Here is a 15422-nt window from a genome sequence, read left to right as displayed (position 1 = left end):
TAAACCACCGCATTTCCCATTTGAAGGACTATGACAGCCACGAAAAAGCAGTAGAATAACCGACAGATTTGTTACATATAAAGCGATGGACTCACTTGTTAGTCTTCCACTGTATGTATACATTAAGGTAAGTCAAGTGATCACTCTCGGGTACAGCGAATTTCTCCCTTGCCGCGTCGCTCTCCTCTTCTCTTCCTTTTGGACGGAAAAAAATGGCGGGAACTGATAGCATAGACACGATGATCTGTCAAGAGGTGGAGAACATCGTGGGTGGAACAATTTTAGTACATTGTAACTAACTAGAAAAAAGTTTCATCTAAGGTAAGTTGGTTTTATCATGAAGAACCAGACAAAATATACGGTCAACAGTAAAGAGAAGAGATAGAAGAAACCCCGTAAATGTGTTGGTGAGCACTCTATAGGTTCTGTGCGTTGCTTCGAGATGAAACACAGGCCTGATTTAGCTGTCACACCATAGATCTTATCTAGAATGCCAACACCATCTGAAAATGCCAGCTAGACCAAGTCAGTATTTTTTAAAAATTTTTTGTTGCCACATACGTGACCACCAATTCTTCTTCTCTAATGAATTACATCAAAGACAACACCTGATTAACTACGAAAACTGACACTCAATCCGAAATGGCGACACGGTTCTGCCTCAGCTCATGCTCACCCTTTGACCCTTAAGAGTGAATTGCATCCAATTTCTCCGTACAATATCACCCCTAAATCAAAAACTAAGGTCACGAGAATAAAGGAAATGATCACCAACTAAAGAAGCTCTTGATTGTTAAACAAATTCTCCTTGTCAGCACCGTACGAAATGTAAGAAAAAATTATGGAGACTGATGTCAGGTTGTAAAGGGTTTACCCTTTATCACATCAATTTTCATATTCTTCACAGTGATCTCTCTACATTTCCTGTCGTAATGACAAGGAGAATTTGTTTGAAAATCAGGAACTTCTTAAATAAGTGATGATTTCCATTATTCTTGTGACCTCTGTATTTGATTTGAGGGTGATACTGAAGGGAAAAATTAGAAGCCAGTCGCCCTCAGGAGTTAAAGGATTAAACACATTTTTGAGCAGAAACAACTCTCGGGCACGGAAAAAGCAAGTACTTGATATAATGAGAAAACGTTTCGCTAGCTTTGAGACTTTCCCGTAAAGTTTTAAAAGATAAACACAAGCTAACCTATTTCTTGCGACAACCGTAAGTTAACATCAGAAAGTATGCACTTACAAGCGACTCATCACTGCACTCCATATCCACAGCGATGATCAACAACTTGGACAGGGCGGGGTCCAGAGGGAACTCAACCATCTGACGCCCCAGGGGAGTGAGACTCCCTGTGTTGTCCAGCGCGCCAAGAATCCACAGTTGGTACATGGAGTTTAAGATGTTGTCCTATAATGAACAAGGAGCCACCGTCAGTTTGAAAAATAAACCTATTTGAAGGGAAGTATTACATTGGAAAAGCAAACACCGTTTAAAAAAAAAGGTCTTGTGACTCTTTCTATCGAAGCTTATCGTATTCCCATAGCATTAAGCGACTTAACAGTATTGCTACTCTCCCAGAACGGGATTCAAGTACGAAGCAAGTTAACCCCTGACAGATTTCCCCGAAAGTTTTCCAGGAACAATTTTTACTCCTGGTAGAGAGAGGCGGGGTGGGAGTATCGTGTCGTACCCTTAAGCGATACAAAATGACCCGGCCAAGACTCGAACCTGCACCTTTCGATTTAGAATCCGTGAAAAAGGAACTCCCAGAGATGGTTTTTTTTTTCTTCCGTTCATCCATTTACCTGTGGCGGAGGATCCATAAAGTGAAACTCGAGCAGATTTTGAACACCTAAGGACTTGAGAAGCAGCACGACATTGGACAGGTTTGTTCGCTGGATTTCTGGTACGGTGGACACAAGTAGCTCGTTTTTGTAGGAACTCTCCGTGAAAAGACGAAAGCACTGGCTGAAAAATAAAAGTTACCATGGGTCAAAAACAACTGTATATTTGTATAGAGCTAAAAGAGAGTCCCCGTTTTTCACCTGGAACAATACCGCCCAAAGCATTTCTAAGAAAAACCGTAACCAACTTGCGTTCATTTGTGTTATCTTCAGCCACCCGTAATTTATACTAATTTAGTAGTCTCTTAGATGTTTACTTATAAAAGAAAAGTAAATGTCAGAGGTATCTTTCACATTGAAGGTCAATTTGAAGGCGTTAACTGAATCAGTGTCAAACTCAAACTCAGTGTCAAACTCACCCAGGCCCTGTTCTGCCGGCTCGACCAGATCTCTGATTGGCATTGGCCTGCAAGTAAATGATTAAGACACTAGGTCATAAAAGTATTTAACAAGAATTTGTTTCACAGAAGCTCTAAGCTTGCAAATTTCCGCTTTTAAAGAATACAATCCATGAACAGGTTCAAAAATTAGAGTTCCAAGTTATACATTTAGTTTCCAGGGCTCGGTGCAAAGCCTAAACATTCCAGGACTGTAGTCAAAATATCCGAGCCTGAACTACCAAAAAAAAAGCCGTGAAGGTAATCTGCGTCTAATCAAAACTCTGGATCGAAAAATAATGGTTGATTGGTCTGAAAATGACTCGTGCCCACTAACTGACCAATCAGATGCAAATTTAAACCAATCGCGGCTTGGTCGGTGGCATTTTCGCGCGCCTTAGGTAGTTAACATGTGTTGCCTTTGAGTTCTTAATGGCTTCTTGTGACATTTTACTTTCGTGTGATTGGTTGCTGTGATTACGTTAGATTTGATATTAAACGGCTATGAATACATGAAATTCATATATTTGAACTGTGGATAAAGACGTGAATATGAAAGCGATCTTCGCAGTTATGAACACTACTTAAGCAGCAATGAAAAGAAGGCCTGAAAAAAAATTCAGGCCTGTACGTGATTTGAACCCATGACCTCTGCGATGCCGGTGCAGTGCTCTACCAACTAAGTTAACAAGCCAACTAGGAGCTGGTCACTGTGTTGGTTCGAAATAAACCCGTCAAGTGATGAATAAACGGTTGTGAATATATGAAAGTCATATATTTGAACTGCGGATAAAGACTAGAGCTTAAGTAGTGTTCATAACTGCGAAGATCGCTTTCATATTCACGTCTTTATCCGCAGTTCAAAGCTCCCAGTTGGCTTGTTAGCTCAGTTGGTAGAGCACTGCACCGGTATCGCAGAGGTCATGGGTTCAAATCCCGTACAGACCTGAATTTTTTTCAGGCCTTCTTTCACTACTGCTTCAGTAGTGTTCATAACTGCGAAAATCGCTTTCATATTCAAGTTTTTATATTAAGACATTCACAGGAAAAATGCTCCATCATCAACAATACTGATCCGAGAGAGATGTTTTTCGTCTTGTCACGAGCTTGGGACAAAGGAAAAATAGTCTCGTGGCTCAGTGGTAACGCATCAGAGCGCAGAATCCGCACGTCTGAGGTTCGAATCCTCCTGGGCACTCAGAATTTTTTCTTTGTCTCACGCTCATGACAGGACGAAAAACATCTTTCTCTATTTCTTTACCGAGCGCAAAACTTACCATCTGTCTTATTCTATTTACAAATACTGATCAGTATGTACCTGGCTGATGGGATAAACTTGCAAAGCGTCCATACCAATCTTGGGATTGAAAACCTTGAGCTTGCAATAGCCAGAGTCAATTACAAACATAATTCCGTCAACTAAAAAAAGATACAGGGGATTTTCATAATCATTGCAAAAGTGAACAGAACTCAACAACAAAAGACACGACGGGATCTTGTGCGAGCATGGTTACGCCTCTTAACATTCTTTCTCATGGTTAGGATGCTGACGCATGCGTAAATCAGTGAATTTCATGTTTGTGGAAAGGTTATTAACAACATGCTAAACTAGGGGAGGGGTGATATTGTAGAGAAGTTATCGAAAGCAGATAATCTCTGCTTTCCACTCGTTAATAAAGAGGACATTGAATCTTCTCTAGTTGTATATTGTTTCCAATACAAGCGCGTAATGGTGTAAATAGATTTAAACTTCGAGAGCTATAAAACTCTGCCCTCCAGTCATACAAGAGCTGGTTTAAAAGAATTATTCCAAGACCTGTAAGCGACGTTTCCGCAATGTTCGTTGCCACGATACACTTCCTGACACCGTCCGGCGCCTTCTGAAATATCTTGGCTTGCAAATCGGATGGTAGCTGGGAGTAGATAGGTAACACAGCCAATGGTGGAGTTTCGTCTAACTCGTTTAGACGTTCTGAAAGAGTGAAGAGATATATATATTCCCTCAGCAAAAACTGACATATTCCAAGCGCACCATCAAATGCACTACATTTTTCCAGTCTTTCATGCGTTCAAACGGTTTCCAACTGAATGTCTATAGAACAGGCAAGTCAAGTCCCCCTGCCTCAGAATCATAAAATGCATTTCACTCACCTGTGATAAGATCACAAGTAACCTCGATGTCTTCTTGACCAGGCATGAAGACTAAAATGTCACCTGAAGTGTATCAAGGGAAGCAAGAATTAAACCGACAAAAGAAAAAAATACGGTAAGTGATACCACAAAACAATATCTATTATGAAATATGATGATTTGATTTGTAGCAGAAATTCAGTTCACAGGATGCGAACGGCGAGTAGAATGTAGGGCTCCCAAGTCGATTTGCATTCGCAATAACTATGCATTTGAGCCATGAACGGACTTACGGGAAAATAAAACTAACAACAAGAACAAAATGCAAAGTGCATTCTTATTGGACAATGAAAAAATATGGATTGTTAAGGATCTCACATGGTTCTCTCTAGATGTCGCATATGGTCATGCAAATCTATCAGGCGTTGTTTAAATACCAAACTTTATTTCATGTGTTAGAGCAAGTGATGAGAATGTTTAACTTTAGGAGCAAGGGTAAAAAACCTTAGTAAGACCATAAGTTCAACACGAACCTTTCGCCGGCGTAAGATGAATCTGCAAAGCCTGCTTCACAGCGCCATCCACGTAATCTTCGACAACATTCTTGCTGAAAAGTATGTCCACAGGAAAAGTTCGACCTGGAATCTGGAAATGAATAGAGAGTTAGTTAGAGTAGTTTTCGATTGGCTGTCGAAAAATCCCAAAACCAAAACTATCACAGCGGCTATTCATGACAAAGGTTGACATTAACATTAGCCATCAAGCGCTCCAAGAAAACGTTGGTGACCGAGTCATGGTATAGACGATTGGTTTTCGTTTTACATCTGATGGCTTAAGACGGCGTTTTATCACATCATGATGACCCGAGCTCTTTGCGATTATCCACGAAAAAGCCAAAAGAGAGGAAGAATTGCGTTAAAAAACACGAACAATCCCCGGCTGTTGTGAATTCCGGGACTGGACTCCGGATCCAGAGATTCAGATTTTGATCCTGGGCGAGTCACTTAACCCTTTAACCCCTAAGAGTGACTAGCATCTAATTTCTCCTTACAATATCACCCTTGAATCATGAAGTAAGGTAAAGAGAATTAAGAAAATTATCAGCAGCTAAAGAAGTTGTTAATTGTTACACAAATTATCCTTGTCAACACCTTAGGGAATGTATAGAGAACAGTATGGAAAATACCTTTACTGATGCAAGGGTGTAAAGGGTTGACCATCCCTGTGCCTCTACACACCCAGGAATATAAACTGGTATCGGTAAACTCTCACGAAAATTTCACAAATAACTGCAGGAGGACTAACAAAACTCTTTGTAGCTTTATACTACCGAAAACGGGATAAGCATCTGTTGAAGTCTCCGTACCTGAAATGTAGGAACATTCCCGAAGAAGTCGGCGAATTTTTTAGCGTCCATGGTTGCAGAGGTAACAATCAGTTTCATATCCCTTCGGCGAGAAATGACCTGAGAAAAGAAAAGAAAACCGTTGCTCAATTAAGGTACGAATATAAGTAAAGTTTTTCAAAATATATCCATAGAGGGTAACATTCATAGAATCATTTAACAGAGACAAAACTAGCTAAAGGAAATTGGAGCATGCGTAGTAACGAATCATTTACATTGATGTCAAACGTAAACAGGCAGACAGACAAACAGGCACCACACATAACATTGTGAAATAGTTGGGAGATCTTTGAGTTACATCAGGAGTTGCTAAGCCGATAAACTGAACTATTTTCATTATCTATACGCATGGTAATTTTCCGTATTTAGTCCATTAAGCACCCAACCTCGAATAACCAACCACTCGCTAAAAGGTCCAAATATTTAATAAGCGCTCAGGGCGCTTAATCTTAAAAAAAAACGGTATATCAATGGAGAGGAGACGTTACACGTTCGTCACTTTTGGGACAGATGGTTAATAATTGCCAGGGTGAAAGTATAATCCGCGAAGGCGAATAGTTATCTACAGAATGTAACATCTCACCTCTCTAAGCAGACCAAAGAGGACATCTGTGTTAAGCGACCGTTCGTGCGCCTCGTCCATGATAATGACGCTGTAATGATCAAGATCTGACTCACGGAGAGACTCTCGCAAAAGAATACCATCTGTCATGTACTTGATCATTGTGCGCTGCAAGAAACAACCGACAGTTGAGATGGTCAGTTACTAGTAAAATGATTCCCTATGACCAACCCAATCATGCCCAGTTAACGGACTGGAAATAACTACGAAAATAAACGAAAACTTCCTTTTAACCTTTAACCTCTAAGAGTGACTAGTATCTAATTTCTCCTTACAGTATCACCCCTGACTTAAACATCACGATCATGAGAATGAAGAAAATGATCGCCAACAAAAGAATGTCGTGATTGTTAGACAAATTCCATTGGTCAGTAACATGAGAAATACATAGAGAACAGTGTGACGAATATGTATACTAGTGTTAGCGTATTATGACAAGATTTTAAAAAAACTTACGCACTTAAGTCCTCATTTGCGGTGGAAGAGCATGCACGTTTGACACGCAGTCCTTAAGTTGTATATTACAATAACCATCCTAAGTTTATTATAAAGAGAACATTACCTCTGGTCTCCAATTCACAGAACTCAGTTCACATAAAAAAAACTCCACGCTAACCACAGATACATTGAGTGTAAACAAGTTTTCCTCACCTCGGAAGTTACATCCTCAAACCGAATGGCGTAGCCAACTTCTTCACCAAGTCTGCAGCCAAACTCTTCACTGACGCGCTTAGCAACTGACATAGCAGCCACTCGACGAGGCTGTGTGCAACCAATCATTCCATAATTTGTGTATCCATCCTCATGCATGTACTAGAAGAAAAAAATGTAGGATTGCTTCACATGAATAAGTTATTTGAGTAGCAACAACAACAACAACAACAACAACAACCGAGAGTAACATACACCTCACTGTGCAGCCATAGCGATGACAAGGGGTGAATGTTACATGGCCACACGGAGATACCTAATCTCCACGCAAAAATACTTAATCTCCGGCGACCCTGTTATTATCTTTTTTTTTAATACATACAACCCAAACAAAGGAACATTTTCTACTTTACAGGAGACATTGAAAATCAAAATATTTTCAGAAGTCAACTCGTTAAGCACCTCACAACGGCGCTGTTTTCGCGTCGAGCGATTAACATTTCTTCGTACCTGAGTAAGCTGTGTTGTTTTTCCAGAACCTGTTTCACCAACCACAATAACAACCTGATTGTCTCTCACGATGTTAAGAAGCTGCAAAGAACAGGTACAGTAGTTTTAAACTGGATTAAAAACACAAATTCACACACGCAACGTGAGTTGTACATATCATGTACTTAATAACAAAGTGGGAGGGCTAAATGGCGCTGGGTCGGTACGTCTTGACCTACAATAAGTAAGCATTTCATCACATGACTGCCGTTTTATCTCCCTCTTCCTTTCTTCTTACGTTTTTTTCTACCATGCATCTTGTGAGGCAGACGGCTCAGTTGTACAGCTTTTTCTAGCACTGTTCGCGCCTTCAAGCCCGGCCCTCGCAATGGAATTATTTTTTTTAAAAATAATTTTCAATCAAAACGGCATCCTGGCCCGTACGGGTCAGTTGGAAAATAAACGAATACGACGGCTCAAAATTCCTGTTCAAATGCACAAAATTTAGCAAAAAAAACACTACATATCAATTATTTACATATCGTAGTGATGTTTCACAGATTGACATAGCTTCCTTCGTACCTCTTCTCGAATCGCAAATATGGGCAAATACTCTCTTTGTTCCTTGATTGATTTCTTCGCAGCAAACTCGCTGCTGGCTTCATTTTTATCCCTCATATGTTCAGCAAACTTCTGATTATCTTTGTAATCTTCTTCCTCGTCTTGTTTTGTATCCTTGAAGACAAAGAAAAATAGTTACCTTTACTTTACTAACATCGTGAAGTTTGTAAGAAGTCGTAATAAATTGTGAGTATTTGTCGTGGTATGGTAGATTTACGAAGTTTACAAACGAACAAATTTGTTCTGAAATTTTAAATAACATGAAACAGCACGAAACTTACATGAAACAAACGCCGCACAAGAAAACCAAGATTTCTTTAAAGCTCGTTTTTTTTTTCTTTTTCAATGACAAATTTCTCACATGAAATGTTCTTAAACAAAGTCGAAATTCAAATTCCAACATACCTCATCTTCCTCCTGTTTAACACCCAAAATGTTGCCAAGTTTTGTTCCCGCCAGTTCCCAGTGTTTGTGTTGCGACTTCTGTCGTTCTTTCTGTTCTCGGTGAACACGTACAACATGACAACCTTTTCTTGAAATCATAGCCATGTCTGAAGTGGAATCCTGCAAAGAAGACGAGGTTGGTAAGGTACCGTAATGATTCGATTTAGCGCCCAGCGCGCTTATTTACTTAAGTTACCTAAAGGGTAAGCGCTTATTCGAAAAATGGCTCCTGTAAGGAACAGGGTGCTTATTCTACTTTGAGAAACAGTTGAATGTGCGAAACAAAAGCTCTAAAGTCTATTTGAAAAAGATCTGAAAACTGGAAAACGGACTAGTTGTCCCTGGATCCTTCCTATTTCGAGGGATTCTTATTGGAAGGAAGACGCATTCTTATTGGAAGGAAGACGCCACATCGAATCATCACGGTACTTATATTATCTCTGGGTGCAAATCGAGGGGAAGATTCAATTCGAAAAAACTTTTGAATTAAACAGGCTGCAAAATGGCCCGCTGAATTGACCAATCAAAGAGCACATACTAATTATAACATAATACCTTGACTGGAATGACCGGTTCTGGTTGCTTTGTGAAGACAATGCGTCCATCAAGAAAGGGCGGCACTATGTTATGTACCAGCAGGTGGACTTTGGCTTCTTGATCATCTTCAAAGTCTTCATCAACATCTAACTTCTGCACCACACCACTTGTCAACATCCTGTTGGTCTCCCAGAGGTCATTATCCTGAATAAAAATGGTTTTAATTGGAATATTTTCAACACATTCAGATGGTAAGTAAATGAATGTACACCAAACATACAGCCTCTAACTGAAACCTCTTCCATTTTGAGATATGGTTAGTCACAAACTACAAATCCTCAGAGGTATGGCTGGGGATATCTTAAGAAACAACATACACTTTCATTGAAGACGTCTTGATGACTGGAATTCTGACCAACCTGCTTTGTGGGATGTATGCTGATGAACTTGAAGAGCCAATATATTATAGGAAAAATCTTTTTCAACGATCATGAGTTATGAAAATGCTACTTTTGAATCTACAATTACTACAATAAAGTTAGAATGAAGTTAACTCTGTAGGACCTAAGTAGCACTTTGACCCCTAACCATCTAATTTCTCCAAACAATATGACCCTGCAATCACACATTAAGGCCATGAGAATAAAGGAAATGGTCACCAATCAAAGAAACTCTTGATTGTTATACAAATTCTCCTTGTCAGTGACTTAGGAAATGTATGAAGAACAGTATGGAGAATATGTAAACTGATTGTTAAACAATTTCTCCTTGTCAGTGACTTAGGAAATGTATGAAGAACAGTATGGAGAATATGTAAACTGATGGTTAAACAAATTCTCCTTGTCAGTGACTTCGGAAATGTATGAAGAACAGTATGGAGAATATGTAAACTGATGTTAGGGTGTAAAGGGTTAACACTTTAGACGCCAGCTAAAAATTGCACATGCTACTACACGTGATAAACACTTTTAGATTTCCTCTGCTGATAACTCTGTATACACAATGTAAATCAAAATATGTTTGCACACTAAACATGTCCATATTTCACCTTGTTTATTTGCCTCTGTTGTGCTGACATCTTCTTAACTGCTTTCTTGGCCATTTTTTCCTCTTTTTTCTTGGTGTACTCATCACTGACATCAGCAAAAGGGTTATGTGTTTCATCATAACCAGAGTCCATATCATACCAAGCTCGGTCCAGCCTCTGTAAAATAATGTACAGTAATTCACTTTTCGTCATGTTTTTTCTACCTAGCCAGGTGTACAAGCAACTCTTTGTTTGAAATTTTTCTCCAAATACCCTGCCTTTGAAGATCAAAGCTGCCATCTTTGATTTTTACAGCAGCAGAAAACTGGGGAAAGAAAGAATTTTGTACCAAAGGGCTGAGCAAGCCAAAAGGAAGGAGAGGGGAGGGGGTGGGCAATGTCATCTTGCCATTCCCCATCCCCATCCCCATCCCCATCCCCTTCTCTCACCATCCACTCTTATCTTATACCAAACACAGCCAGTCAAAGAAACAATTATGCCTTGATAAGACAACAGCACTACAGGCTAAAATCTTATTAACCCTTTAACTTAAGTGCTCAAGACATAGTTTCTCCTTACAATATCAGTAACAGGTGAAGCAGACAAGTGATGAGAATAATCAAAAATATCAATTAGGGCATCATTAGTTGATCCAATACCAAATTCCCCAAACTTGCATCATAATGATAGTGTGGCAGACACTGAGGAGAATGAGTAATGAGATGTTGGGAGTGAAACAGTTTTTCTGTGCTCATGGCTCATTAATCACCTTTTGTTCTTCTTCCCATTCCTCCTTGTCAACTTCAGAAGGAAATCGCGATTCCTTGTCAACTTCAGAACCTGCATGTTTTATTTTTATGTATCAGTCAACCAATGATTTGTTTAAGTTAATACAATTTTGAACTGCTTAAAATCATCAGATAACCTATGTCAAGAAAGTAACATCTTGATCAAAGACTTACTAATATAAACAAGAACCTGCCACAATGTGACTATTCTGTCACAATAGCGACTTGGTTTAAACATAAATTTAAGTTTTTTTGAAGGAAATATGTGGGTTATACATGGTAAATTTTTAATCTAATGACAGATTAGTCTATCAAGATAATTACAAATGAGAGGGCAAAACCTAATTAATGCTACTATATGAATTTATTCTACTTTATTCCACAGATTTGGCATGATGAGATCTTTTCACAACATACTCCTTATTATAACATTGCTATAGAGTAATTTTGTCTCACGTTTTCCTTTGGAGAATCTTGGAGTAGCTCCAGTGCTTCGGCGATCGTCTTCCCAAACATTGTATTTATGTGTAGGGGTGAAGCGAGGAGTGTCATCTACTCTTCGATGAGATCTGTAGGGCAGTAAATTATTCCACTTATTTTTATAAACGCTAGGACTTTACAGAATAAATCCATTGATTGAAAAACACCTATAAGTGCTCCTTTACAAGGAAGCAACAAATTAAGGGATTGTAAAAGACACAAACTCTAACAGAACTGCAGGTAATGATAGTGTAATCTCTGTATCAGTCTGAGATACAAAGATGATAAGAAGGTTATATGTGAAATGATGAACCCCAACAGCTGCTGGGAGAAGGATAATCTGTCTTATACCCCCTTACTGCCCCACCCCCCTCACCTCCTGTACAAAAAAAACAGCAAAAACAACCATAACTGACTTTCTTTGTTGTTTTCTCAAGCAAGAAATGTAATTCTCAAGCTGTATCCCTCCAGCAAAAAGGGTAAATTAGAACCAGCAAACTTTCAGGGACAGCTGACTCCTTAAACCTTTACACTCTAACATCAGTGTGCATATTCTCCATATTGTTCTCTATACATGTCCAAAGGTGCTGATAAGGAGAATTTTTAAAACAATTGAGAACTCCTTTTGGTCAGCAATGGTTTCCTTTATTCTCATACCCTTTATGTGTCAGACACCCGACTCCTAAATAGTGATCCCAGTTTGTACAATCTTTGTATGTAAACTATCTGGGAAAATGAAGACCAATCGGGTACTGATAGGCACATTCACAGTTTTCGTTACCTTCTTTCACTTTTCATGTCTTCATATACTGATCTGCTGGGAGATGGCATTTCCCATTTAGCTCTGCTGGGTGTGGCATCTTCGTCATCCCAACTGCTTCGTGAAGGAGTTCTTATGTCTGTCAACAAAACATAAGTACATGTAGGACAGGAATAAAACTTTTGTAAGGTCTTACAGAGAACACAAAAGATAAGAGACAACCATCAAGAGTACAATATAATGCGACATCAATGCAATTTTTTTGGTGTACTAAAATGCATCAACAATAGGCAATTATATGAATTTACCCACAGACATTATCTGTTCCTAGAAGTGATCAGTCTTTTGGGAACAAATTTTGCAAAAGAGCTTTTAGTAACAAGTAACTCCCAGGGACAAATAAATTACGACATTTTTCCCAACCAAATGGTATCTAGTGAGCTTATTATCAATCAAATAGTTTGCAGAAGGCAGGAAAATTTGTTTGCAGCATCAAAGCTGCTTCAACATGGAAAATGTTGAATGCTCTACCACCTCCAATTTACTTTTAACCAAGATTTTAATCATATTGGATGTAAGGTTTTAAAATTGTGGAATACCAAAGCAATGTACCATGGATTTTAAAGAGGAATATTTTTGTGTGTGGTACTTTATTGTCCTACCATGTGCCTAAGCTTCAAAGGGTTTCAAAGTGCGACTGGCAGATTATTTTATGGGGAGAAATTTATATTTAATATATCTAGTGATATAGGTTACAAGAACAAATTTGAATAGGGGCAGAAGGTCTGGTTTAGAATGTAGAAGGGTTTCAGAATAAACCCCTTAGAAAATAGAATAAAGGGGGAAAGTTTCTAAAGAAATTGTGGTGCTGCGTCAGTGAGAGAGTATAATAAGGTAATTTAGTATTATTAATTGAGTTGATAATATAAATTGGCCACCATAAAGAGTTTAAAAGCTGACATTTTGAGTTTTTGTTGTAGCAATTGTGGGTTGCATGAGTCTTTATATGCAGAAAATGGAGCTATGCTACGAGTGGGAATATAGCAATGATAAAACAAGAATAAATTGGTTGAATGAAAAGGGCTTGTTGATACTGTGGTGATTAAGAGTGCCTATTTGAAAGAAAATTTTTTTTTCTAAAGTTTTGTTGCCTTCTGAACTGCCCAGATGTAGGGAAAGGCAGCAAACTGCCATATGTTGTTTAGAATGGTTAGGGAGATTTAAGCGTCTAATGACTGGATGCATTCTTGTTGTTTCTTTCTACATTGCAAAAGAGTTCTTGAAATTAGTAACCTAGTTGTCTTCCTGTTTCACCAATGTATAACTTTTTGTGATAAGTGTAAGTTTAGGTGCAACAGGAACAGGATACCCATGTTTGTCAAAAAACTGGCACATTGTCCCGGATTTTCTGGAAAAATAAGAGTCAACACTACTTAAACTACAAAGTCTGAGAAACTTTGGGAAATAGGTATAGAATTCTTGACATGTGATGGATGCAAAGATGAATAAAGCAAGTACCTATGTGAATCTGCAGGTTTGTAGTAAACAGTAGTGCATAGACTGTTGCCCTATTTTGAAATTTTAATGTCTAGAAAAGCCAAAGAAGAATCAGAAATTTCCTAGTTATATTTCAGTGCTGAGTCAAAGGAGTTGCTGCCAGTTAAAAATTGAGTGAGCTCCTTTCTGGTAGAGAAGGTAGCACTGATGCAGTTGTCAATGTAACAACTGTAGAGTTCAGGTTTGGAGCCATTGTATTGACTGAAAAATTGGTGTTCAATAAAACCCAGGAAAAGATTGGCATAGCTGGCTCCCATTTGGTCTCCATGGCTATGCCATTGGTTTGTGTGTATTACTTACCACTGAATGAAAAGCGATTGAGTCTTAGGACTAGTTCGGCTAAATGGAGTAGTGTTTCTAGGTTCCTTACCAGTGCCTTGATTACAAAGATGTTTTAGGGCCTAGAGACCTCCATCATTAGAAAAGTTAGTATAAAGAGATGTAATATCCATAGTGAAAACAAGTTTGTTTCGGCCAAAGAAATTAAACTCACAAAAAATTCCAAGCGTGTGTTGGCTGTCCTTAATGTATGATGATGAGGTTTTGATGATAGGTGATATAATTTTGTTCAAATAGCTGGAAATAAGTTTGGTGGGACAACTGCAAGCAGAGAAGATGAATCGTAAAATACACAAAGTTCCAGAAAGGATGATTGTAACTAAGTCTTTGTGTTTTTTAGACTTTTTGAGTGCCGAAAAGACATTATCAAGTTAGTTGATAATACTAATTTATCAATTATCCATGAAAAAAAGGGTATCAAATCAACTGCAAAAAGATAGGTTACCTTTTGATTTGTGTCTAGGAGTATAACCTTCATCTCTTGAGCGACTACTTCTGTATGGCGTCTCTTCCCAGTCACTGCGGCTCGATCTTGGCTCTTTAAAATAATTTTCCCTGCCATCCCTGTAGTACTCTCGAGAACTTCGACTACTTTGCTCTCTTTTTTCATACCTTCTTCTTTCTCTATCATCGTTTTTATCTCTTCCATATTTTCTATAATCTTTTTCTCTGTCCTTTGGCCTAGATTGAGCATACAAACCACCTTTTCTGGAGTCACGATCTCTTTCAAGTCTCTGGAGCTGTTTTTCTCTTATATCTTCATTAACACCTCCAGTGTGTGATGGGGTTTCGGCCAATCCAGATCTATAATGACGTGATTTCGACTTATATGCTTTACTTCCAGAGCTAATTCGCGCTTCTCCCGTGAACTCCGATTCGTCCCAATCTTCATCGCGATTTGAAGAAAGAGCCTTGTTCTTCTTCGTCTCCTCGTCATCCTCCTCCAACTTTCGCTTTCTTTTCTCCTCAGCGAGCTTTTGTAGCCCTAATACACTTTTCTTGGGGGATTGAGACGCTTTGTTGCTGTTTCCTTTTAAGATCAAGCCACCGACAACAGAATGAACTTGTGTTCCCTCCAGTAGGTCTGATGGAGAGTCGTCAAATCCTATGTTTGCCATGACGGGGTTACTTCCCTAGGAATAAACTAACTAATCATTGAAATACTTTAATCAGGTTCCACGCAGACTTTGTAGTTTGGCGATCATCCGTGAAAAGGCAAACAATTTCCATCAAAAGAACTTCTGCATGAAACTTGGGCCGCCATTTTATATCATTTTCGCCTCCAGA

The 15422-nt window shown here is 38.8% G+C and overlaps 1 protein-coding gene across 1 annotated transcript in view; it reads right to left on the bottom strand.

Moving 5' to 3' along the window:
* The window catches only part of LOC113665665 (pre-mRNA-splicing factor ATP-dependent RNA helicase PRP16), a 19391-nt gene extending 3969 nt beyond the window's left edge, over positions 1-15422 (bottom strand). Inside the window, exons 1-20 of the mRNA XM_089200219.1 lie at positions 14581-15422; positions 12261-12378; positions 11456-11568; positions 10981-11051; positions 10233-10388; positions 9203-9388; positions 8609-8767; positions 8165-8317; positions 7604-7684; positions 7094-7255; positions 6404-6550; positions 5782-5880; positions 4949-5060; positions 4437-4499; positions 4102-4257; positions 3604-3704; positions 2268-2314; positions 1810-1972; positions 1247-1411; positions 96-244 (exon numbers count right to left, since the gene is read on the bottom strand). Coding sequence (XP_089056345.1) covers positions 96-244; positions 1247-1411; positions 1810-1972; positions 2268-2314; positions 3604-3704; positions 4102-4257; positions 4437-4499; positions 4949-5060; positions 5782-5880; positions 6404-6550; positions 7094-7255; positions 7604-7684; positions 8165-8317; positions 8609-8767; positions 9203-9388; positions 10233-10388; positions 10981-11051; positions 11456-11568; positions 12261-12378; positions 14581-15253 — 3074 coding nt within the window. The 5' untranslated portion in view covers positions 15254-15422. The remainder of the gene's footprint in view (positions 1-95; positions 245-1246; positions 1412-1809; positions 1973-2267; positions 2315-3603; positions 3705-4101; positions 4258-4436; positions 4500-4948; positions 5061-5781; positions 5881-6403; positions 6551-7093; positions 7256-7603; positions 7685-8164; positions 8318-8608; positions 8768-9202; positions 9389-10232; positions 10389-10980; positions 11052-11455; positions 11569-12260; positions 12379-14580) is intronic.

This window comes from Pocillopora damicornis, chromosome 3 (genome assembly GCF_964200805.1).
Source record: "Pocillopora damicornis chromosome 3, jaPocDami1.2, whole genome shotgun sequence".
Lineage (NCBI taxonomy): Eukaryota > Metazoa > Cnidaria > Anthozoa > Scleractinia > Pocilloporidae > Pocillopora > Pocillopora damicornis.
The sequence above is the reverse complement of the archived record's forward strand: the minus strand, read 5'-3'. Positions and strand labels throughout refer to the sequence as shown.